The sequence below is a fragment of the Podarcis tiliguerta genome (genome assembly GCF_965153285.1).
Source record: "Podarcis tiliguerta genome assembly, chromosome: 1".
Classification (NCBI taxonomy): Eukaryota; Metazoa; Chordata; class Lepidosauria; order Squamata; family Lacertidae; genus Podarcis; species Podarcis tiliguerta.
Window position 1 is genome coordinate 29,172,288 of NC_139534.1, and position 25,493 is coordinate 29,197,780.

General features: G+C 42.7%; 1 protein-coding gene across 2 annotated transcripts in view; it reads left to right on the forward strand.

The window, feature by feature from the left end:
* LOC310660348 (sodium channel protein type 2 subunit alpha-like) overlaps window positions 1-25,493 on the forward strand; it is a 70,342-nt gene that overhangs the window by 20,657 nt on the left and 24,192 nt on the right. The window contains exons 6-18 of one of the 2 annotated variants that reach the window (XM_083404907.1): window positions 1,275-1,403; window positions 1,966-2,057; window positions 3,435-3,698; window positions 4,656-4,719; window positions 7,271-7,412; window positions 7,641-7,847; window positions 10,137-10,409; window positions 12,650-13,000; window positions 13,548-13,680; window positions 14,505-14,743; window positions 19,429-19,602; window positions 20,094-20,450; window positions 20,903-21,388. In XM_083404907.1, the coding sequence (XP_083261033.1) occupies window positions 1,275-1,403; window positions 1,966-2,057; window positions 3,435-3,698; window positions 4,656-4,719; window positions 7,271-7,412; window positions 7,641-7,847; window positions 10,137-10,409; window positions 12,650-13,000; window positions 13,548-13,680; window positions 14,505-14,743; window positions 19,429-19,602; window positions 20,094-20,450; window positions 20,903-21,388 (2,911 nt within the window). Of the gene's footprint in view, window positions 1-1,274; window positions 1,404-1,965; window positions 2,058-2,156; window positions 2,249-3,434; window positions 3,699-4,655; window positions 4,720-7,270; window positions 7,413-7,640; window positions 7,848-10,136; window positions 10,410-12,649; window positions 13,001-13,547; window positions 13,681-14,504; window positions 14,744-19,428; window positions 19,603-20,093; window positions 20,451-20,902; window positions 21,389-25,493 lie in introns of both variants that reach the window. The other variant, XM_083404908.1, reaches the window with a different exon arrangement.

Consider the following 25,493-nt stretch of genomic DNA (forward strand, 5'->3'; position numbering starts at 1 on the left):
TTTTGCCCAAGACTTATTGTTCGAACGGGGCTTAAGGGAACGCAGTACAGAATATGGAAGCTGCTTGAAGAGCAAAGACTAGATGGCAGAAAACATGACAGCACATGGGGATGTAGGAAGGTGTTTATACTCAGTTGGACCAATTGATCCACATAGTTCAGTATTTGTTCACAGTGACAGACAGCAGCTCTCCAGGGTTTTGGGCAGGAGTCCATTCCAGCCATACCTTGATTGAACTTGGGATTCTTGGCATGCAAAGCATGTACTTTACCACCAAGCAACAACCTTTCCCCAAGAAGGAGTGGGATTAAATAAGAAACTTGACGAGAATGGAAAAAGTAAGAAGCTGCTGCAGAGTAGAGGGCTACTCTTTACATGCCAGCAAGCCAGGCTTCCCCGTGGGATGCTCTGTTCAGTTTCACTTCCCTTTAATTTCCCATCTCCCACCCTCAAGAAAAAGCACCCAGTAAGCATTCCATGTTGCTGGACTCCAGTGCAAATCATCCTTAATGATGGGCCATGCTGGATGAGGCTGATCGGAGCTGGAGTTGGATAACACCTGAGCAACTGGTTGGAGATGTCTGGGGTAGATGGTGTTTCTTTGGCTTCCTCAGCATCCAAACTCTGGAGAATGAGGCCAGAGGGATGGACATCCAGGAATACTGATTTCGCAATGCGTGAAAAATACTTTGTTTTGATTAACTCTTGTTGTTTCAGTGTATCGTTATTCCTACACAGATATAAATTTATTGGAGGAATCTAGGAGTGGAAGGGGAAACGTGAAGAACTCATATATCTATTTCTGAACGATAATCTTGGCCATTTGATGCCCTTTTTACCCATTGCTGTCTTTTTTATTTGTATATATTTTATTTGTATATATTGCTTGTTTTATGTTGTTACGGCCATTGGCTAATGTGAATAAATTTTATATATCTATCGATCGATCTATTTCTCCACCAGCATACATGTTAGAATGGGTGGTTTGACATTATCCTAATTTGGTGAGAACAATTAAGCAGTTGTGTGGTAGAATACATTATGTAGCACAATTTTGGCTGTTGCCCCGATGGTTTCAGTGGTTGAAAGGGCTTCTGTATTTCTTAAATATGATGCAAATGTAGCACCATAGCTGCTGAACCGGATCAGTTAGGGTTGCCCTTTTCTTTTTGATTCAGGTACATCCAAGGTGTCTAAAACTATTGCTTCTATCAGATGCTCATTACAGAGGATAAAACGAAGTCAACAATAATTCTTTATTTGTATGCCTTTAGATATACATTCACTGGAATTTATACCTTTGAATCACTTATAAAAATTCTCGCAAGGGGCTTTTGTCTAGAAGGTTTCACTTTTCTTCGAGACCCATGGAATTGGCTTGACTTCAGCGTAATTTTGATGGCGTAAGTGCTTTAACCATTTGTTATAAGGGCATGGAATTAGTGTCAGTCTATACTAGTGTTGGGGAAATTGTTAGCCTCCTGATGCTGGACTCCAACTCCAATGTAGCCAATGCGCAACGGATAATGGGAGTTGTAGTCCAACAACATCCAAAGGGCAGCCGATTTCCCCATCCCAATGTATACCATACCAAGAGGCATGTATTGAAGTAAGTACAGATTCTGCTATCGGTAAAGTTTCCAATTCACAATATACAAAACAGCAAAAGTGATGTTTATTTACTTGTTTATTTACATTTTAGGAATGCTAATTTCATGTCCGACATTCCAGGAACCTTCATTTGACAACGTGCTAATATATTAAATTAGTTTAGTTCAACCTTTCAGGTCCAGAATGGGTGTTTTACTTTGGCGAAACTTAACTGCAGGTGTCAGTTTGTAAATGTGAACCTTATGCTTAGTATAATATTGCAAAAGCTGAAATCACCAAGTTGGTCTTGATGAAAGACCCCAAGTCATTAGCTTGAGCTCTGCAATTCTGAGTAACTGTGATTTAATTCTACAGGTATGTAACAGAATTTGTAAACCTAGGCAATGTTTCAGCTCTTCGAACTTTCAGAGTATTGAGAGCTTTGAAAACTATTTCTGTAATCCCAGGTAAGAAGTGAGTGGATTGATGAAGTGTCAGGCCCCTTGTATCTCCAACTGTTTTTTGTGTGCTGTCATTGTGTTTGTGTGTGAACTCCCCTATTGCAGATATTTGACAGAGTTTGTGGACCTGGGCAATGTCTCAGCGTTGAGAACATTCAGAGTTCTCCGGGCATTGAAAACAATATCAGTCATTCCAGGTGAGACCTAGGTTAAACACGGAGGCTGATTTTTCAGTTCCACTACTTGTAGCACTAGTCTCATTAGTCACTGCCCATATTGCTAAAAGTCAGGAATCGGAAGATCCCTTGTCTTTTCAAATCTACCATTTATTTTAATTTGCAAAATCAGCCTTCGAGTTTAGCAAACAATTGCATGAGACGTCTACAGAATGCACAGCCTATCCGTTACATTTTGTTTTGGGGTTTGCTTTTTACTGTTGTTGCTGCATAAAGGTGACAATTTTTTTTCCCTTCCACACTAAACAGCTTTAACACTCTGGCATTTATATTGCCGTATATCTTAGCACATATTGTCTGAAGACTGCAATCTTAAACCAGGGGCGAAAATAGGCATTATTTCACCTGGGTCAAAGACTCAGCTTGGCACACACACACACCCATGTGCATTTGTGTACACACACACAGAGGCTGGGAGCATCAGTGGCACCTCTTTAGGGGCTTCACCCTGGGCAAAAAACCTGACTAGACTCCGCCCCTTAGCTACGGCTCTGATTAAACAGACTTATTAGAGAATCAGCACCACCAAATCAGTGGAACTTATTTCCAAGTAAACATGCATAAGATCGTGCTGCATGGCCAAAATTTGAATTAAGCTCTGAAAGCTTTTATTATTTTATTTTATTTTAAAACTTACCTGTTTCAATAAACATTGCTTGGGAACATATTAATGAATGTCAATGTGAACATAGCCTGGGATCTTATTCCCTACCTATTTTTCTTCTTCTTTTTTCCTTTGGGGAGTGGGTGGGGCGAAGAATGGATTGTGATTGGTGAAAATGCTTTGTAAGAGAAGAAAAAATAGGATTTTACTTTGTTGTTGCTGCTGCTGCTGGTTTTTTTTTTTTTTTTTTTTTGGTTTTTTGTTTTGTTTTCTTACTAATTGCTATTATTATATGTTGGCGTTCCATGAATGAGAAAGCTTCTTGTTTTGCAAAGGGGGAAAAAGGTGTACATTTAATGCAATGTACACAGTGCATTCATGGACAGTTTTTGCTCTTCATGCATTTCCACAAGTTCTGGGGTACTGTTCATTAAGCTTTACCGTGTTGCAAACAAGATGTTGTTCGCTGTTTCTGCATGGCATCTTAAATAGGACGGAAGAATGCTTGATACATATTAATACGTCTTTCGATCCCGTTTGCAGGCCTGAAGACCATTGTGGGGGCCCTAATTCAGTCAGTGAAGAAGCTCTCGGATGTGATGATCCTGACCGTGTTTTGTCTGAGTGTATTTGCTTTGATAGGGCTGCAGCTTTTCATGGGGAACTTGAGGCATAAATGCCTGATTTGGCCACCTGAAAACTTTACTTTTGAAAGCGACTTCAGTAATAGCACAGTGGGAGAAAATGGTACTTTTGTTAACACTACAGAGAGCACCTTTGACTGGGAGGAGTACATTGAGGAAGAAAGTAAGCATGATTGATACGAATATATACACCTACATAGGATGTGTGTTATGCAAGTTATATATAAAAAAAGCTGAAACATTAAAATTAGGGATGCAACATTTGGTCCAAGCAGTTGACTGTTTCACCTGCCTAAAAGCCTTTTGATATGCTGACAAAATGGTCTCTTCCAATTAATCAGGCAGCAAATTTCTTTAAAAAAAAATAAAAAATCAGCAAGTCATGTTTTAATACGCACTTACAAAAGGCACAAGCAACAAAAACCACCACTGGAGGCATTTCTCCTTCTCTCTTGCACAGGAGGGAATGCATCTTTCAAGACGTGCCATCACCTAAAATTAAAAAAGAGTATTATTCTTCAGAACTTTTCTTGTTATTCATGCACAAATTTATGCAGTTCAAATCAGTGAACTCTGGAGTGAGTAATCAACTAAGATTTCTTTAATTTGTGTAGCAATCCTTATCTTTACTCTCAATCAATAGGAGCTTTTAGCCCTCAAGTGCCAAGACAACAGTGACTTGGAGAGAGATTCCTAGCTATTTTTTTTTTAAAAAAAAACCGAAACAAATATTTGCATAACTTTGTGTAATTTTTTTTTAAAGAAGTGTATTCTTTCCTTTGGCGGGATCCAGACTACCTATGGGTAGGAATGGGAGAGGTATTTTTTTCGGTTGATAACCCTTCCCCTTGCAGCCTACTCTGCCTCTCCTGTAGGGGACCAGCCCATGGGACCCATCAGAAAAGCAGGGGAGGTGGCACTGAGAGCAGGGGAGGTGGCTAAAAATGGCCTCTCCCACTCCCCTTCCTCCAGCGGGAGCCTCTACTGGATCTTGAGCTGCTCTGCCAATGGAAAGACAAGATGGGGACCAAATCACTTGGTTATAGTTCTATATGAATCTGTGTTTCATAACAGCGACGACTGAAAAATACAGTTCTTTATCCTTTCCCCCCCAAATCAGGTCATTTTTATGTTTTGGAAGGACAAAGAGATGCCTTGCTTTGTGGCAACAGCTCTGATGCTGGGTAAGAATTTTTAATAATTTGTTGAATTCTCTACAATAAAACTAAGGAGCACCAAGCCTCTTGACTGAGAGGTACCTGAACACTCCGGCATCTGTTAGCAGCTTTGGTATGAGTGAGCAATGTCAACTACACACACACACATACCCTTTCGCAAGCAGTCCTAGGAGTCCAGAATGTGCCCATACCAGGCTAGAATATAACCTAATGAAAATAAGGCATCTAGTTTAGGATATAGGATCAAGATAGGTTATTGGAAATACATTTACTGGCTTAATCTCCGTAAAAAAATATTTAAGTGAGATAATAAAGCAGTTTGGCAATTAGGTGCACGGGTTTCTCCTAGGGGAGAGAGAAGAGTATGCATATGCCAGCAATTATCTCCTTTGAAACGATCTGGGCTTAATTGCTAGAGCAGCTTTCTGATTCCAGAGGTCACCTTCCGCAAAACTGCATTGGCTGGAGCGGTGTGTGTGTGTGTGTGTGTGTGTTGCTATTTATGATCCTATCTTTAGCTAATGGGTTAGAGCTGACAACCCTACACATGACATAGGGATTTCCCAACCTAAGCTTTCTCTCTTTTGCAATGTGGCATGTTTATCTGCCTTTTTAATGTCATAAGATGGTTGGTTTGTACCTAACTCCCTTGATTAATTCACTTGGGGGTAGGGAAGCTCTTTCAGCCACCTTCCTTTATGGACAACTTTTAGGGAGCCAGTGGTGGGTGAGGCCAGAGGCAAAAGAGGGCACAACACCTTTGTTTGGGAGGCTAGTTTCTTCGCTCTACCCTCTATTCAGCCAAACAAGAAGCATGATTGGGTTTCAAGGGCTGGCAAAAGCATTCAGGGAGTTCTAGGGAGCCTGTGTGGCCTTAAGAGACCCCAGATGAGAGTCTTGGCAGAGAGGCCTTGTTTGTTCCACGTCCCTGAAGCCACTAAAGAAGATCAGTGCAGCTGTTGCAGACTCTTACCATTTGAAAAGGCTCTCCCCGAATTTTGTCTGTGTCTAGTGGATGCTATTTGCTCATACCTCATTTTGTCTGTGTCATTGGATGCTACTTGCTCATACCTCATTTGAGAGGTATAGTCATAGTGAAGATGCCTATGTAACAAATGAATAAGTAACATGGAATTAAGAATATGGATCGAAATTAAGGCTATAGATAGTAAAGAGAAATGAAAGGCTTAAAAGCGACTCTGGAGCTAAGCATGCCTCTGTAGTTGTTGTTGTTTAGTCGTGTCCGACTCTTCGTGACCCCATGGACCAGAGCACGCTAGGCACTCCTGTCTTCCACTGCCTCCCGCAGTTTGGTCAAACTCATGCTGGTAGCTTCGAGAACACTATCCAACCATCTTGTCCTCTGTCGTCCCCTTCTCCTTGTGCCCTCCATCTTTCCCAACATCAGAGTCTTTTCCAGGGAGTCTTCTCTTCTCATGAGGTGGCCAAAGTATTGGAGCCTCAGCTTCAGGATCTGTCCTTCCAGTGAGCACTCAGGGCTGGTTTCCTTAAGAATGGATAGGTTTGATCTTCTTGCAGTCCATGGGACTCCCAAGAGTCTCCTCCAGCACCATAATTCAAAAGCATCAATTCTTTATGGTCCAGCTCTCACTTCCATACATCGCTTCTGGGAAAACCATAGCTTTACCAAACTTCAATCCTATTAAACAAGCCCTTTTAGCTTTGTGCTGAGTCATTGCAATAGCAAAATGTTTGCTTGAGAGCCAATTAGAAATAATAAAATGAGGTGATAAAATATTTGAGTTGCATTTAAATTATTCCATGAGCATTTGGCCTTGGAATTAATCATAAATGTTTCATTATTAGTCCAGAAGCTTGTCTGTGTTTGTCGGTTGCATAAAAAATTGACCAAGTGCCCTGTGGCAACTTAAAAGTCTTAACAGATTGAATAGCATGATGAGTCTGAGACATACACTCCTTCATCTCGTATGTGAACTGAATTTAATGTTAATGTTAGAATTATCATTAAAAGTACAACTGTATATATTTTTTTCTGAATGAAATCTTGTAGACTCCCAATGGAATCTTGTAGACTCTACAATATAACTTTGGAAATGAAAGATTAGACGCCTTGGTCAGTGGTTCAGCTACTTCTGGGGCAATTCACAGCAAATTAAGGCTTACAACCAATATTGCCTTATAAAACATACTTCCAAGGCATATGTAGATGCAAAGCCTCATTTCAGAAATAAGCAGACTTACAGTGCAGCCCTGTACATGTCTACTCAGAAGTGAGTCCCAGTGAATTTGGTGGGGCTTACTCTGAGGTAAGTAGGAATAGGATTGCAGTCCCAGGCATGCATTGCTCCTAAATGAAATCTATGGACTTAAGTTAGCAAAGACTAGGTTTGTTTCATTCATTTTAATGGGACCTCTAAGCGCACCTAACTTGGTCTGGATCTAACCTCTTAATTCTGAAGAACAACTAGGAAAACAAACCATTCAATTTAGGGGGGGAAATGTGGCCTTGAAATACCACACAATGGAAGCAAAAGAAATATTGTGTTGTGTTTCACTATGATTTCCTTTTTCATAGTCAATGTCCGGAAGGATATGTGTGTGTAAAAGCTGGTCGAAACCCCAACTATGGCTACACAAGTTTTGATACCTTCAGCTGGGCCTTCTTGTCGCTCTTTCGGCTGATGACTCAGGACTACTGGGAAAACCTTTACCAACTGGTGAGAACCATCACGAGGCAAGCTTAGTATGTATGATAATAAAGCGGAGGCTTTTTTCTTGCTGACTGTGTGTAACTTTTCAAAAAACCTGACGCAAAACCTGAAGCAATTAGTTATAATTTATGCATATTTGGGGCGTCATTACAATTTGCGGTGGATGAATAGGCAAGGCAGTATCATCGGCAGAAAACCTAACCGGTGAGACCTTGTTGTTTCTCCCCACACTAGACCTTAAGAGCTGCTGGCAAAACGTACATGATCTTTTTTGTCCTGGTGATTTTCCTGGGCTCTTTCTACCTGATCAACCTGATCCTGGCCGTTGTTGCCATGGCCTATGAAGAGCAGAACCAAGCCACCATGGAAGAAGCAGAGCAGAAGGAGGCCGAGTTCCAGCAAATGCTGGAGCAGCTGAAAAAGCAACAGGAAGAAGCCCAGGTAGCTTTCTTCTGGAAAATGCACTGCTTGTAATGCACTTGCTATAATGCGCTGACATAAACTTGTATCTTATCAGATTTTTATGTTCCTGGGCAGCACCTGCCAAGGCCCTCACTGACATCCAGAGCTCTCTGGACCTTCTGATGTTCTCCTTCTTGTTGCTACTTACTAGCCTGCTTGGTCTCCCTCTCTCTCTCTCTCTCCACCAAGTGGGAGTGATAGGACCGAGGAGCCAGAGAAGCTAGTTGACTTTCCAGCCCTTTCCCTCCAGATAGCCAACAGAGAAGAAGTGGGTGACTGCAGGAGCCAAGCAGAATGGTCGGGGTTGGGCAATAGGGGCAACGTTCCTCCAAATCTGCAGCTGGCATTGGATTTAAGCCTCCCTACGGGGTGAGCTCCCGTTGTTTGGTCCCTGCTCCTGCCAACCTAGCAGTTCGAAAGCACTTCAAAGTGCAAGTAGATAAATAGGTACCACTCCAGCGGGAAGGTAAACGGCGTTTCCGTGCGCTGCTCTGGTTCGCCAGAAGCGGCTTAGTCATGCTGGCCACATGACCCGGAAGCTGTACGCCGGCTCCCTCAGCCAATAAAGCAAGATGAGCGCCGCAACCCCAGAGTCGTCCGCAACTGGATCTAATGGTCAGGGGTCCCTTTACCTTTAAATATCACAAAACAGTGAGTCTGCTACCATTAAACACTTGGTGCTAAATAAATAAATAAATAAATGTTTAGCGGGTGTTTACGTACTTATATTTAGCCTCAACTTGTGTTGCATTAATCAAAGGTATTGGGACTTTGTTTCAATGTGTACCTTTCCTCCATAAATGTGCTTTGCTCTCCTCACGCCACCTTAAAATACTTGGTGTCACCTGAGGCACTGCCAAGCTGACTTTGTATGAGAATTCCGAGATTCCATCATTCCAGGGGAGGATTGCCCTAAAGTATGGAAGCCTGCATAGTGTGACTGGAGCGTATCCACCCCAAGCCTTCCCTGCATTTTCAGCTGAGGCGTATTCTTATTGCATATCCATGAGGTCGCTAAATACAAGGAAGGAGAGGCAGACAGTACTCACTAGGCTACACATATGCTAGTCCCACCCCTAATCTCTGTGTGGTTGACTGAAGCCATGAATGGGGCTTTATGTGGACCCAGCTTTATGTGTGATAGGGAACCCTGGTGTGGTCTCAGTTCCCAACCAGGCTTTCAGGGACTTTTCTCATGTTCCTCCAGCTTTGTGAAGGGCAGTATGGGACTGCTGTACGTGCAGCAGCTGAAGACAGGGCCTGCAGGCATGATCCAGTCTCAGCAGTGTACAGGAGGGTCTTGGGAGATCAGAATGGCCTCGACCAGAGCCAGGGCCTTTTTGGCCGTGGCCCCGGCCTGGTGGAATGCTCTCTCACAAGAGACTAGGGCCCTGCGAGATTTGACATCTTTCCGCAGGGCCTGTAAGATGGAGCTGTTCCGCCAGGCCTTTGGTCAGGGTTCAGCCTGACTCGTTTTCTCTTTGTATAAGAACAAGCATGAAGGAGGTTCCCAGCCTGCTCATAGGTCCTTATAATATCAGTGGAAACAGTTGGTCTTGGCAAGTATTAACCACTTCCAATTTTAACCTGAAGATTGCCACGTGTCCAGTTTTAATTTTAATGTTAATTGTTTGAATTAACTGTGGGATGTATCTTAGTTGATTGATCGCTTGTGTTATGCATATCGTCTTATTTATATGATGTTAGCTGCTCTGAGCCCAGCTTTGGCTGGGGAGGACGGGCTGAACGATGGGGGTGAAGACACTCCTTATCAATTAATGTGATTCGTCAATGGGATAGGAGGACTAGAAGTGAAAAACTCTGCAGAAGCAAATAACTAATGATCCACTTGCCTTCATGATACTTCACTACCAACTCTTAAATAGTAGGATGGAATTGGCTGGTGTGTTCCAGAAACATGGGCTGGTGGAAGTAGCTGTGAAGGAGAAAAGATTGGGAGCTAATGGCTCTCTGTTGGACTATAATAGGAATAGGCATGTTCTAAGCAGAGGCAACATACCATTGGTGGCTAACTTATTAAAAACTACAAGGACAACTGTGCTGTACTGTATTTTCAGAGAACTTCATTACCTTAAAAGAAGAAAGCAAGCATTATTTTATTCCAAATAGAGAGGCACTAATTATTGACATTTGTACGTAATTGCTTTGTGACTGTGTACCCTTGGAAGCAATAATGAATCTCTCTAAGGTTATGATTTAATGTGGTAACCCAACTAATGCTAATTACCTGACACTGTAACACAACAGACAACAGCAGCTGTGGCAGCAGCATCGATGGCATCAAGAGATTTCAGCGGCGTGGGTGGATTGGGGGAGCTCTTGGAAAGTTCTTCAGAGGCATCTAAATTAAGCTCCAAAAGTGCTAAAGAAAGAAGGAACAGGCGAAGGAAAAAAAGGCAGAAGGAACTTGCGGAAGAAGAAGATAGGGCCGAAGCTGAACAGTTTCCTAAATCTGAATCTGAAGACAGTATCCGAAGGGGAGCTCACCTGTCCTATGAAAAAAGGACTTCAACTCACCAGGTAAAGTATGCAAGCTATGTAATTCTGAGGCAATTTTTTTCATGTATATCCCAGGTCATAAGGAATAGGACAGAGCCCTTTTCATGGTGGCCCCACAACTGCACAACTCTCTTCCACAAGTGGCCTGCTATGCTCCATAATCAGGGTCTTATAGAAAATCCATTAAGACTATTTCTTTCTCTTTTTTTGGTCCAAGTCAAGGTGTGCAAATAGAGACTGGCTTTGTTTTGCAGTGTCTCCCACTGAATTCTATGGAACAAGCTAAAAAGCATGCAATCTGGGTCATAGTTGAAAGAAGGAAAAGCCTGCAGATACTGGGGGTCACCAAGGGCAGAGGGGGATATTTCACCCTCACCTCAACAGTGTCCCTGAGTGCATCCTTTTAATTTCTCCCATATAAGTGAATATTTACATTTGAGGACAAATAAGAGGTGGAGGCAAAGGCTGCCCCACCACCACAGTGACCCCATTGTGGGGGTTGTACCTCTCCTTCCAGTACCGAATGTAGTGTCGGGGAAACAGAGTGGGGGCTACATGATCCCAAGACATAGGTGTAGGTGTTATACATTTATTTCTAAAACTTGCCACTACCAAAGTCCTGAAGCAATTTACAGTCAAACGAAAAGATCAAATAGCAAAAATAAAATAAAACATATTAAAAACATATGCAGAACAAAATATCATAAAAGGGTTTATCTCCATCTTAACCACCACGTGAAATTTACATGTGAAATGTTGTAACATATATAATGGTGGTTTAAAATAAAAGTTGCTAAGCCAGGAACTTCAAACCTCTTATTTCAGAGTATCTTTAGAACCAATAGGAAAATCAATCAGACTAGTCCAGGGATTACTGGAAGTTTAAAGTAACTAGATCCGAAAGCATATTCAGAAGCAGGAGTAATAAATCTTAACAGAAGGATTGTCTCCCCACCTCCCAGTACTAGTGATGACTTTATTTATTCATGAGTACTGCTAATGAAATATGCAGAGAGGGAGTAAAAGATTCCATTAAGGAGTTTCTTGTTGTGCAATTAAATAAAAGCGTGGCCAGCAAAAATTGATTCCCCCCCCCCTTCTCTCAGTGGCAAAGTCACCATCTTCAGGTCTCTTGTGGCTGCTGGATGTTGCTTGAAAGCATTAATTGATGAGACAGTATGATTAATAAATGGTGGATTAATAGATCTCAAGTTAAATGGATTTAGCCATTGGGCTTCCCCCAAAGCAGTAAGCAACAGCCGTCTACTTAATACGCTTTCTTTTGCCTTCGGAAGCATCTACTGATGTTTGAAAGATCCCCCTTGAGGATAATGCAGGGTGGGTCATGGCTATGTATAATTAAATGGTTGAGGGGATTTTGCCTAACAATGTTGCCTTGCATAATGGGTTGGAGAAGAACAAGTAAGCCTGGGCTGTGTAAATGGGTGTCAAAACTTAAATAGGAACATAGAAGTCCCCTTATACTGAGTAATTGGTCCATCTATGGTCCATCTATGAACACTAATATATACTCAAATGTATACTCAGTTCTGAACAAAGTAAGCCTCGTCATAGCTGCCAGAGGGCTGTGAAAATTTGTGTGCCAGGCTTTTTGGACTCGTCTACCCATGAAGTTTCTGAAACCAAAGGGGGTACATTGGTTGCCCAGTATGATTCCCCCCCCCCCAGCTCTCCTACCCCACTATTAAGGTTGCAGGGATTGAAACTTCCGCAGGCAAAGCTCTCCTACCTGAACTAGCATCCTTCCCAAGACCAGGGGAGATCTGGGTCTATGGAAGAATAAGCCAAGTTGAGTATCCTGAAACAGCGGGACGCGGGTGGCGATGTGGGTTAAACCACAGAGCCTAGGACTTGCTGATCAGAAGGTTGGAGGTTTGAATCCCTGCCACAGAGTGAGCTCCCGTTTCTTAGTCTCTGCTCCTGCCAACCTAGCAGTTCGAAAGCATGTCAAAGTGCAAGTAGATAAATAGGTACTGCTCTGGCAGGAAGGTAAATGGCGTTTCTGTGTGCTGCTCTGGTTCGCCAGAAGCAGCTTAGTCATGCTGGCCACATGACCCGGAAGCTGTACGCCGGCTCCCTCGGCCAATAAAGCAAGATGAGCGCCGCAACCCCAGAGTCGGCCACAACTGGACCTAATGGTCAGGGGTCAAAAGCAATTAAAACAACAACAACAACCCACGAGTGGTTCCAAATAACTGTGTTGTTGTTTCCCCTCTTCCCCTCCCCCACCCCCCTCACAGTCTTTGTTGAGCCTTCGCGGCTCCTTGTTTTCCCCGAGGCGCAACAGCAGAACCAGCATTTTCAGCTTCAGAGGCCGAGCAAAGGACATAGGATCGGAAAACGACTTCGCTGACGACGAGCACAGCACCCTCGAGGACAACGAGAGCAGAAGGGACTCTCTCTTCGTCCCAAACAGACACAACAGCGAACGCCGTAACAGCAACACCAGCCAGGCGAGCCTGTCATCAAAGATGGTGCCGGCGATTCCGGCGAACGGGAAGATGCACAGCACCGTGGATTGCAATGGTGTCGTTTCCTTGGCGGGAGGACCTCCTGGGCTCATATCACCTCCTGGGCAGCTTCTGCTGGAGGTGAGAAGCTTCCTATTCCACTCTGTCACATCTGGCATGTTTCTTACATCTTAGACCCCCGGTAGGAGACCTCAAGCTCAGGGGACGAATGAACAACTCTGTCTGGCCCTAGGACTCTCTCCAGGCCACACCCACCACTGGGTCATCTTTTCCCCCTGAGTTTCTTTCCTAGCTTCAATGTGCCCATGAACTCTTAATCATGCTTGTTGTTTGTCTGGATGGAGATAGAAGGGTGTATTTAGAAAGTAGACTACTGGGGTAAAAGCAAAAATTTCATTCATCGCATGTGCCGTCAAGTGGTAGCCCAGAATGGAATGTGAACCAGGTTTCCCCATCCCTGCCTTACACTATGATGCCTCTGTTTGTGTACACTGCCTCTGATTTTCCCAGATGGCTACCACTACCACTAAAGCACATGCAAAGTTGTGCGTATTGAACACCACCAAAAAACCTCAGATCTTGGTGTGATCGTATATGTTGGGGGTCACATTTATATAGCTTATGGCTTGAGTTCCTGGAATTATATTGACCACAATTGTATTTTCAGGGTACCACCACCGAAACAGAAATAAGAAAAAGAAGATTGAGCTCTTACCAGATTTCGATGGAGTTGATGGAAGAATCTGCAGCAAGGCAAAGAGCCATGAGTATAGCCAGTATACTCACAAACACCATGGAAGGTACCGGGTTGGGGGGGGGGGCAGGAATATGTTTGGTCATGTATTGTGCTGATATCACACTCTTAAAAGAGGGCCACTTCTATTTCAGTGGAAAGTAAGCATTGTTAAGTGCTGAACCCTTAGGCATTCATTGAGCATTTCCATTATTTAGAGTGATTCAAGTTGATTCAGCCCTTGTAAAATTCCCTAATTTTGTTTCCACTTCCCTGTCAGGCAGCTGTTAAAATGGTTTTCAGGTGATTTTTGCATCGTCTCTAATGGTGGCATGCCTGGCCTTCCTGGGTAACAGGTATTTCTGATGCACCAAAGAAGAAAAGAATCTTCCTGTTCTTTGTGGCATGAGAAGCAATTAGTTTGTACCAAAACTTGTGCCTCATCTACCTCATCTAAGTGCTAACGCTTCAAAATGGCAGTGGTTGGCAAACCAAGGGAAGACAATTGTAGCCTTGTGTACACGCCAGTCAGATTTTTATTGTTTGTGGGCAACGCCCATTACAATATAAATCACAAAACAACCACAATGGGCAATCCAATACAAGGGTAAGTAAAAGCATCAAGTTTATGAATTACAAATAATCGAAACTTAAAATGATAAATCATTTATAGTTTTTTTTAAAAAATTCCCTTAGCAGTTTTTTTTTTTTTAAGTATCCTGTAACATTCTCATTTTTCGCTAACAAACTTGCTAACGTCAGCCAGCAACCATCTAATTTTGTAATAATCAGATAATCCTATGTAGTGTATAGTTCTGGCTGTTCATTGCAGAAAGCTGATTTATTTTTTATTTTTTAAACAAATATCTTGCCTATAAAATCTTTTTCCAGAACTTGAAGAATCCAGACAGAAGTGTCCGCCATGCTGGTATAGATTTGCAAACACGTTCTTGATCTGGGATTGCTGGCCTCCTTGGCTAAAAGTGAAGCACATCATGAATTTGATAGTGATGGATCCATTTGTGGATCTTGCGATCACCATCTGCATTGTTTTGAATACGCTGTTTATGGCTATGGAGCACTATCCGATGACTCCCTATTTCAACCATGTCCTTTATGTTGGAAACCTGGTATGTGAACAATTATTTATTCACGTGATCTTATAATAGAAATCCTTAAGGCAATGTACAATGCGGTATACAAGAATTCTGAAATGTAACTCAATTAGAAAGAGAAGCTGAGTAAAAAGCAGTGGAATGTACCAGAATCGAGATGCACAGAATCCAGATATGTAGCACCATCTTGAAAAAAATTCCCTGAGTAACAGGGGAGATTTTCAGTGCCATCTAAAATTATCTGAAGAAAGTGTGCATGCACACGAAAGCTCATATCGATAACAAACTTAGTTGGTATCTAAGGTGCTACTGGACGGAATTTTGTAAATTTTGTTTGATCTAAAATTAAATCAGTGATGAGCATCACTGGGTTTCCCTGATGAAAGTTATTTAGCAAACGTGCTGTAAAAGTCCTGCTCCAAGATTACCAGGTTTAATCCCCTGGAGGAAAGGCCTGGATTTTCAGGCTCTCTTTATGAACCCCTCAGGTGTCCCCGAAAGTGGGTGGGAGAGCCCCCATTCAACAAATTCTCACTGCCATTCCAGAGCCCAAACAGGACATCCTCTATGGACTCCAAACAGGGTCTCCTCATGAGCCAGAGGTGCAGCGGGGCTTTGCTGAGGTCCTTCCGCCTCCTAGCTAACAGCTGGCATGTGGGAAAACCATGCCTCAACTGAGCAAGCCCCCATGCTCTTTGGGCTCGTTAAGCTGCTCAACTGAAGCATGGAAGCCCCTCCCTGCCTCAGCTGAGCAAGGCCCCACCCTGCTGAGGGAGGAGCTCGTTAAGCAGCTCAACTGAAGCGCGGATGCCCCTCCCTGCCTCAGCTGAGCAAGGCCCCACCCTCCTGAGGGAGGAGCTCGTTAAGCAGCTCAACTGAAGCGCGGAAGCCCCTCCCTGCCTCAGCTGAGCAAGGCCTCACCCTGCTGAGGGAGGAGCTCGTTAAGCAGCTCAACTGAAGCGCGGAAGCCCCTCCCTGCCTCAGCTGAGCAAGGCCTCACCCTGCTGAGGGAGGAGCTCGTTAAGCAGCTCAACTGAAGCGTAAAAGCCCCTCCCTGCCTCAGCTGAGCAAGGCCCCCCCCCCCTGCTGAGGGAGGAGCTCGTTAAGCAGCTCAACTGAAGCGTAAAAGCCCCTCCCTGCCTCAGCTGAGCAAGGCCCCACGTTGCTGAGGGAGGAGCTCGTTAAGCGGCTCAACTGAAGCGCGGAAGCCCCTCCCTGCCTCAGCTGAGCAAGGCCCCACCCTGCTGAGGGAGGAGCTCGTTAAGCAGCTCAACTGAAGCGCGGAAGCCCCTCCCTGCCTCAGCTGAGCAAGGCCCCACATTGCTGAGGGAGGAGCTCGTTAAGCGGCTGAACTGAAGCACGGAAGCCCCTCCCTGCCTCAGCTGAGCAAGGCCCCACATTGCTGAGGGAGGAGCTCGTTAAGCAGCTCAACTGAAGCGCGGAAGCCCCTACCTGCCTCAGCTGAGCAAGGCCCCACATTGCTGAGGGAGGAGCTCGTTAAGCAGCTCAACTGAAGCGCGGAAGCCCCTCCCTGCCTCAGCTGAGCAAGGCCCCACATTGCTGAGGGAGGAGCTCGTTAAGCAGCTCAACTGAAGCGCGGAAACCCCTCCCTGCTTCAGCTGAGCAAGGCCTCACGTTGCTGAGGGAGGAGCTCGTTAAGCAGCGCAACTGAAGCATGGAAGCCCCTCCCTGCCTCAGCTAAGCAAGGCCCCACCCTCCTGAGGGAGGAGCTCCCCCTTGCCTCAGCTGAGCAGCCTCAACAAGCTTCTGACTGCCAAGGGGATGCACCCCCCAGCTCAAAAAGATCACCTTTAGGCTGGGTCTTCTGAGGGAGGTGTGTTCCGGCACCTTTTTCCCTAGAAAAAAAGCACGGGGGGCACTATTGCTGTGGTTTTGCCCCATTAGACACACCACTCCTGCCCCACAGGATAAAGGAAATGCTTGTGGACAGTGCTATTTTTCTGAAAAAAGAGGTGCCAGAATCACTATGAATTCACCCTTGCTCTCCTATAGTGGTGCCCACCTGAGAGGTGCCAGAACTGAGTTCTAGTAAGTTCTAATGAGTTCCGGCTGCAAAAAAATAAATAATAAAAAAATGGCCTGCTTGTGGGTAACTAGAAATACCTACTTCAAACTTGTCACCGTCTTTCACTTGAAAATAAAGCTATGCACAATAAAGGAAAGTAGTTGCTAATGCCCTAAAAATCACTGCTGTTAACCAAACAGGTGTATTTTGTGTGCTTTTTAAAGTTTGATTGCACTGTGTTTGTTAAAATGAATAATCACCATCCTAATTCCACAGGTGTGGGTCTCCTTAGCAAAGCCATTGGGAAGACTAGCGGGAAATGACTATGCAAAGCTCTTAAACAGATGACTCTCTTTGCATCCCGCCCCTATTACCTTCGCTTCTTTAGGCTCTCATTAATGAAAATGCGATTACGGATGTTATTTGACAATATTAGAGAATCTTAGCCCATGTAATCTAAGCTGCTTTGCAGAGATCATTTGTGGAGCAACACTTAGGCTTAGCCTATATAATTTTTTCACAAGCTGATTTAGTCGTGCCGCCATTGTTCCAGCGCAGAATTGTCTGCAACGCTGGAAAGTTTGTAGATCACATTGCCATCTCATTACCTTTGTTCAGTAAAACAAATTACTTAGGAACCTAATATTTCAAAAAGTGCTTTAAAATAAGAAAAAAGACCATCATAATAATGTTACCACTTTAGTAGTGTGGTGGTGGAATATTTAACAGTACCATTCTGATAATCCAAATTAATTCTAATATATCAGTGCCTGACCTGAAAGTCCCCATTTATGTCCTCACGTCCCCAGACGGAAATTATACCTTTATGGACCTTTCATTTTCCTAGAACATGAAACTATATCAGCTTTTAATGTGAAATATGAACACAAATAGAATAAATATTCATACCTGTGTAATTTAACACTGTTCAAGTTCCAGCGAATGACCTACTGATTTAGAGGTGCTGATTCAGAATGCATAAGAACAGCACATTTGACTGGTGCCCTTAGTGCCAGATATAATTAGATCATGCCATCTATGCACCCTGTATTATGTTCCACCCTTTTCTGTTACTATCATTATTACAATTGATTTATCAGCTGCACCATTGTCTCAAGGCGGTTTACACATGAAGTGTTCTAAGGGCCATCAAAAGAATTCTTAAATCCCCATTGTGGGTATCTTAGGGTGCAGGTGCAAGTGAGCGGTGCAGAAAATCGAAACACACTACAGTACTCAGACCATTTACTTCATCATGTGAGGTGTGACTTTAACCTTGCAATCCACCTATTTTCTGGTTAATTTAGGGCTGGTTCCCAAAGGCCAGTGGGCCTCGTGTGAGTGTATCAGGAGTGTGCAGGATTGCTAGGTTCATATTCCAGAGGCACTTGCACAGAAACACTGATCTCATCCACACATAGCTTCCTTCAGTAACCCCGGGAATTTTCACATACCTGCAATTCTTAGCACCCTTAGCAAGCTGGAGTTTGTGGTAACAATAAAATATTTGTGTTCCCGATCACTTGTTTTAAAACATATGTGGGAAACAGGTACGCACTGTAGGGTACTCCCATCTGAAGCAGTCTTCATACTGTATTAACTTTAATTAGGGACGAGTGCTGGTTCATAATGTCCTCCCTGCTGGTACTCATTTAAAAACCTCAAGTCTTTTACTCTCTTAATCTCTTAACCTCATTTTGTTGGTTTCCATCCAAAGGAAGTTAATTTACTATTATTTGGTGGCCTGCTTTGTAGCTTGGCAATTGATTATGAGCCTTTTCCTTCTTCTCCTTTTCAGCCAAAGGAAATTACGATGAAAGTCCTTGATTACTTCTACATAATTTAAAAATTAATCGTATTAAAATTAAGTGTTTCGTTTTTAACAGAAAAACGTTAATTGAAGGGGCTTCAGAAGTGACAGGAGAATGTCTCCGCAGAAATGAAGAGTTCAAGCAAAAGTATTTTAAAAAATGACCCAAATGTTAGGGATATCGAAGATAAGAGCATTTTTCTGCTATGTTACCTGAAAATATCTGCCACCCTATTTTTTACTATGACAGCATTCCAGAATATGAAATGCAATAGGATGTGAATAATATAGAGAGAGAGATTGCTATCCTAATGCTGTTCTAGCATTCATTCCACAGGATGACACAATGAAAGACCACCCTAAACTCACCATTTTAAAGTGGTGAGCCCCTTAGGAATCAATTATAAAGGGACCCCTGACCATTAAGTCCAGTCGTGACCGACTCTGGGGTTGCGGCGCTCATCTCGCTTTACTGGCCGAGGGAGCCAGCGTACAGCTTTCGGGTCATGTGGCCAGCATGACTAAGCCGCTTCTGGCGAACCAGAGCAGCACACGGAAATGCCGTTTACCTTCCCGCCAGAGCGGTGCCTATTTATCTACTTGCACTTTGACGTGCTTTCGAACTGCTAGGTTGGCAGGAGCAGGGACTGAGCAACGGGAGCTCACCCTGTCGCAGGGATTCGAACCGCCGACCTTTTGATCGGCAAGTCCTAGGGTCTGTGGTTTAACCCACAGCACCACCCACGTCCCTTCTACTTCGTTTCAAATAATTTTTTAAGTTTGTAAACTTAGTATGCAATTGGGCTAGTTTAATTTAAAAGAACTCGAATGAAGTGTAAACTAACTCATTATTCTTGCACTTAGGTCTTCACTGGGATCTTCACTGCAGAAATGGTCCTCAAGATAATAGCCATGGATCCTTATTACTATTTCCAAGAAGGCTGGAATATTTTTGATGGCATCATTGTCAGCTTGAGTTTGATGGAGCTGGGTCTTGCAAATGTGGAAGGGTTGTCAGTCCTAAGATCCTTCAGACTGGTAAATGTGCAAGCAGTACAACACAACTTTTCACATAATTTCCAGTGTTTATAGGCAGAATGCAATATTGGCTTCGGCGTATTTGAAAGAAACTGAGATCAAACTTTTTTACTGCTTTGAATTTAATAAGTATCGCTTGTGAAATTTGTTAACTGATTAGTAACTCCACCATGTTCCTTGAATTCATGCTTTAATCTAGTCTATAAAACAAATGTCATTCCAAAAGGATTTGACACATATACCAAATGTGAACTGATGGCTGTTGTAGAAATGCTAATTGAAATGGAAAAAAATATGTGAATGCAGTTATAAATGCTCAGTATGTGGCCTGTTTCTCATTCATTTCCAAAATTCCACTAAATGTATATAAGCAGTTTGTTCCTCCTTCTCTCTCTAAATTTTGACCACCTGTATTATGTTTTCATTTCTGAAGCTAAAATACAAAGTATTTTGAGTAGTAATGATAATGTCTTATTGTTATTGTTTTCCAGCTCCGGGTTTTCAAATTAGCAAAATCCTGGCCGACGCTAAATATGCTGATCAAAATTATCGGCAACTCTGTGGGAGCTTTGGGAAATCTGACCTTGGTCCTGGCCATAATTGTCTTCATTTTTGCCGTGGTGGGCATGCAGCTGTTCGGCAAAAGCTACAAAGAATGTGTGTGCAAGATTGCAGAAGACTGTGAGCTTCCACGCTGGCACATGAACGACTTTTTCCACTCTTTCTTGATTGTGTTCCGAGTCCTTTGCGGAGAATGGATAGAAACCATGTGGGACTGCATGGAAGTTGCAGGTCAAACCATGTGCCTCATTGTGTTCATGCTGGTCATGGTGATTGGAAACCTCGTGGTATGTAAAACAGGCTTTTTGAAAAGTTTTAGGATGTCCAATAAACGCTGTTTTGTAGAAAAATCACCAGGCCAGAGTTTGACTCTGGGTCCTTATTAAGCTTTGCATAGTATTAATATGAATGGTTTTACAAGGCTAGTTTTCTTAGAACAAGTTGGCCACAGAAGAAAAATATGTTATTCTAGTTTGCCATGAGAAAAACATAGGAGAATCTGTGTGTCGGAACAGAAGTGCTTCTCTATCTATGCACATTATGTTTTAGAAAAAATGCAGCTGTACATAGGATCTTCCCGATATAAGCTGAGAAACTTGTGTTTTAAAACAAAGCGGTCTATTGATTGGCCCACTGTGTGTGTCTCCTTCCCCCTCCTCCTCTTCCTCTTCCTTTGTTGATCTTCTTTTTCTGTACAATAGAAACCTGTATCGGTTTTGTTCTTTCCCCCACCTTTTAGGTACTGAACCTCTTTCTGGCCTTGCTTCTGAGCTCCTTTAGTTCAGATAACCTCGCTGCTACTGATGACGATAACGAAATAAACAATCTTCAGATTGCTGTGGCAAGAATTCAAAAGGGAGTAGATTATGTAAAGAAAAAATTACGAGAGGTTGTCGAAAAAGGCGTTGTCAGGAGGCAGAAAGCTGTGGAGGATATCAAAGCGCTCGAAGAACTAAGCAACAAGAAAGACAACTACATTTCCAACCATATGATGGTTGAAATAACTAGAGACGTTAATTACCTGAGAGATGGGAATGGAACCACAAGTGGTGTGGGCACAGGCAGCAGTGTGGAAAAATACATTATTGATGAAAATGATTATATGTCATTCATAAATAATCCAGGCCTTACTGTGACTGTACCAATGGCAGTTGGAGAGTCGGATTTTGAAAATATAAATACAGAGGAATTTAGCAGCGAATCTGAAATTGAAGAAGGCAAAGAGGTAGGATTTTATACACACACACACACATATATATACACAAGCACATGTGAAATGAAGCTGAAAACTAATGAAAAATACAATTTTGAATGTATTTTATTGACATTGTTGTATTTATGTCTCTGCACATGTAGCAGTGCTGCAAGATTAGGCAGTTCTTACTTCATAGCAACCTTCTTACTGCTTATTAGTTCCTTTCTTATTGTAAGCGTGTGTTTGGTTTACAATGGTGACATTTCTCCCATGGTGTGAAATTTTGAATGTGTGGGGGTCATGGTGCACGAGGAGGGGACTGTTAATTTCCCTTATCAGCTATGAGCCCACCCTGAAAATTCCCTCACAGATCATTTAAGAATACTCCTACTTGGGCCAATAGGAGGTGATTCCCCTCAAGCCTTATAGGGGAAAGGGCAAGGGGAGGGGGAGGGGGGCTGAATGGGGAGACCCTACAGGTTGAATCAGACCTATGGACTAACTTACTCCTGATGGGCTTACTCCTGGTGTCAACAGTGCTGAGTTAGATGGAGCTATAGCCAGTATAAGACAACTTCCTATGTCCCCATGTTCTCTTGCACGTGAGAGTCTTGCAACTCACCTTTCATGCTCTGCTATGCAGTAGCGACAGAACATCAGGTTGAATGGTAGAAGAGCTCGCCTCATCAGAGAAGGTGAAAGCTCAGGGAAGGTGTCTGTAAGGGTGTAGAGGAGTTGGAGTCAGTAATGCCCCCTTGCCACACACCTCAGGTTCCTTAGAGCATTCCCCTGGAAGCTGGTATTTAAAAAGCTGAACAAAAGTGGGGGGGGGGGGGGAGAGAGAGAGACTGTTAACTTAGATGTAAAAAAACAGCTCTGCCCTGTTTTTCTCGCATCCGTGCTAATGGGAAACGACTGTTCAGACTATCACTGAAGCCTAAAAGAAAATGTAAAGTGGTTTTGAGGAAAACCGCACTAGGCAGAGGCCTACGGGAATGGGCTGGCCAGGATCCAAACCCTTCATGCACAAACAGAAAGTGTGTCTGATCCACACATAGGAATACGTGTGTGAGAGAGATAGTTTGAGTAGCAGCCCTTCGCACCTCATGGAGTGCTGTTCTGGGGGACCTTAAGCTTGGAGGAGTTTCAAGGTGCTTCCCATGAAGGAACAGAGAACTACATCTAAGTACTTGGGATTGCAACTGTGCTGAATAATCCTTGAAGCATTTTACTTGATAGATTGCTACCGAAACATCAAGTATTCAAGTTCTTGAGTATTATTTAGTCACCTATATGAGTACTCCAGAAAAGATGCAAACAAAACTTTTTATGGAAGGGAATAAAATGACATAAATTCAGGAAAAATGAAATCTGGACATCTATTTAGGTTCTGTGGTGATCTTGCCTTCGAAATGTATGGTTTTCATTGGGAAAAGCTTTAAAGTATGGCATTTCCTATTTTAGACAGAAGTATCTCTTTTCGTCCCAATCTCTTGCTTCCATAGACTTGATTCTTCTTATATGCAGGATTTGTAGTTTTTACTACTGACTGATTAAATACTTGGTGGTTTGGCGACGTGCACAATTATTGACAGGTATTTATTAGAGCTGGCTGTATTCAGTGGGTCATCTTGACATCAAAAATTTTATTTGATTCCAGCATGAGTCAGAATGGCCAAAGAAATGATTTGCTAACATTATTATAAACTGCTATCTAATGTGACAATAATCTCAGTGAGTGGCATTGATGAATAGAAAACATAAATGAAGCCTAGCCAAATGAAGAATACACCCTACTTTATAGAGGGCAGCCCTCTATTTGAAATGTTGTCAGAGGACACTCCTCTGTTTCAAGGCAACCTCTGTTTGAATGCCTATCTGGTCCAAGTCTCATTTTAAAATATTAAGGCTTTGGTTTGCATCAAATTTGCAAATAATGTAAGTAAAAATCCAACAAAATCTCACCAAAATGGGGAATTCCTTTGGCCAGTTGTGCAAATAGCTATTAAATGTTGCTAAACCTTTCACCAGCAATTCTATATGGTGTGTTCTGGAAGCACTGGACATTTTTAAAAAATAAGATTATCTTTTAAAGTTTCAAAGCCAAAATGGTTTTTGTGCATTTGTATGCTGTATAATTTACTCTTACAGCTCGCTCTCTCTTTTTCCTGTACTCAATAATTTCTTGTAGTGGTTTCTTAACCAGTTATGTAACATTTATAAGAAGTGCACCACCAATTCCTTCCTCTAGACTATTCTCTCCATCATTCCTTTTCTTGTCATTAGATCTTTGGTCTTCTGGTCTTGAAGTACTATAGTTAAATGAATACATTGACTGGTTGAGAGCTGGGTTCACTTTCTTACCCAGTGACACTTCACCTGTTATTAGTAGTTTTGATTTTGATTTTTTTGAAAGGATATTTGTTTCCTAATACCTGGCTGAGAATATATTCTGTGCAGCTTGTTTTATTTATTTTCAAAATTTGCAATTTTATTTATCTTAAATTGGAGCGTAACTGTGTCCAAAACTAATGGAAGTGTTTCTCCTTAATAGAAGCAATGTTGCTTTCTTCTTCTTTTCAGTTGTGTGGCTCAAAACTTTGAGGGTTGTGCAGGAGCATAACTTGCAAGATTCTTACAATAGAAAGAGACACATTTAGTTTCACACATTCATTCCTCAGGCCCCTCCCCTGGAATTTTCATAATTAAGGTCAAGGGGAAGCCTGTCGAATTGAGAAGCTCCGGGACATCTTTGCAGAAAAGATCTGAAACAACAGCCCTTCCCTCAAAAAAGGAACAGCAGAGGTCTCAGTTACTGAGGAAAACAAACTTCTTGCCATTTCTATCTTTTTTCTGTCTTTGGTTCATCAGATCCTTCTGCAAGCTATTGATTACAGTGTAAAATGCAGAATGGTTAAGAAACCAGAAAGGGAAATAGAATAAGCCTTTTCTCTTTATGCTAAATAATACATTAATTTAGGCTGTAATCCAAGAGACCACTGATAATGGACAGACCATTTTTTAACAAGTGACACTTAATATATTTCTGGATTAAAATAGGAATCCTGACAAAGGGGAGATCACATTGCAGAAGAAGGAGCTTTGCCAGATCAAAATGTTCCAGAACAGGGGCATCGTGGTTCTTGTTTTAACAAAGTAATAGAAATCTAGGATGTCTCCCACTGCCCCCCCCAAAAAAAAACAAGTTGCCTGTCACATTAGAATGAAGAACTTCACTTAAATAGTTGTGTTCCTGTGCGTGCTTATTTGCAGTAAATTCCAATTTAACTCAGAGAGACTTGCTTCTGAACGCTCACGTGTATATTGAGCTTTAAGCTCACAAAGGGCTGGCTCCAGTCAACTTTGGGGAGGAGCTCTCAAACTCAGTCTCCTAACACCAGCACTTTTCCTTGCCATAGCTGGCTCGCCTGGGGAGGAAGAGTGAATTTAAGTGGGGGGAAAGAAGGCCCAGTGTCCACAGATGGCTCAGTGGTCCTGTTCTCCTGGCTGATCCCTACAATGCCAGCTGCTGATTGTGGATCCAGACTCATGCTTCAGAAAGAAGGAGGGAGGGGTACATAATCCCAGCATCCTCTCCTGATCTCTTAACCATAGTTTAACAACTGTAGGCGATACATCACCAGCACATGAAACCAAACAAAGTAGCTGTGACTGCTAATCCTTCTTCATAGTGATCCCTGTTACTCTGATTATGCACACATAGACCATGTGGGGAATCTGTGGCCTTCCACTTGTTGTTAGACATTCTTGACCATTGGCCATGCTGGGTGGTGATGATGGAGTTAGATCCTGACAATATATAGAAGGCTGCAGATTCACTGGCCCTGATGTAGAAGGTTCTTAAGGATGTAAACTGAATTCTGCAACCAGCCAGTTATCTGTATATACCTTTTCTTGCAAGTTTGATAATGATATCTTTAGCTCTCTTTCTCTCTCCCCCCCCCTTCCTGAAAATGTACTAAAGCCATGTCTGAATGCTAGCCTCCAAAGAGCAAAAGACTGGAGGTAATATGTCATGAACTTCATTGCCTGCCATTCTTACTTCTCACAGGGGTAAAACCAAGCAGGAGCAATCAAGAATGCAGCTCTGGTCCTTTTTAACCAGGTAGATTCA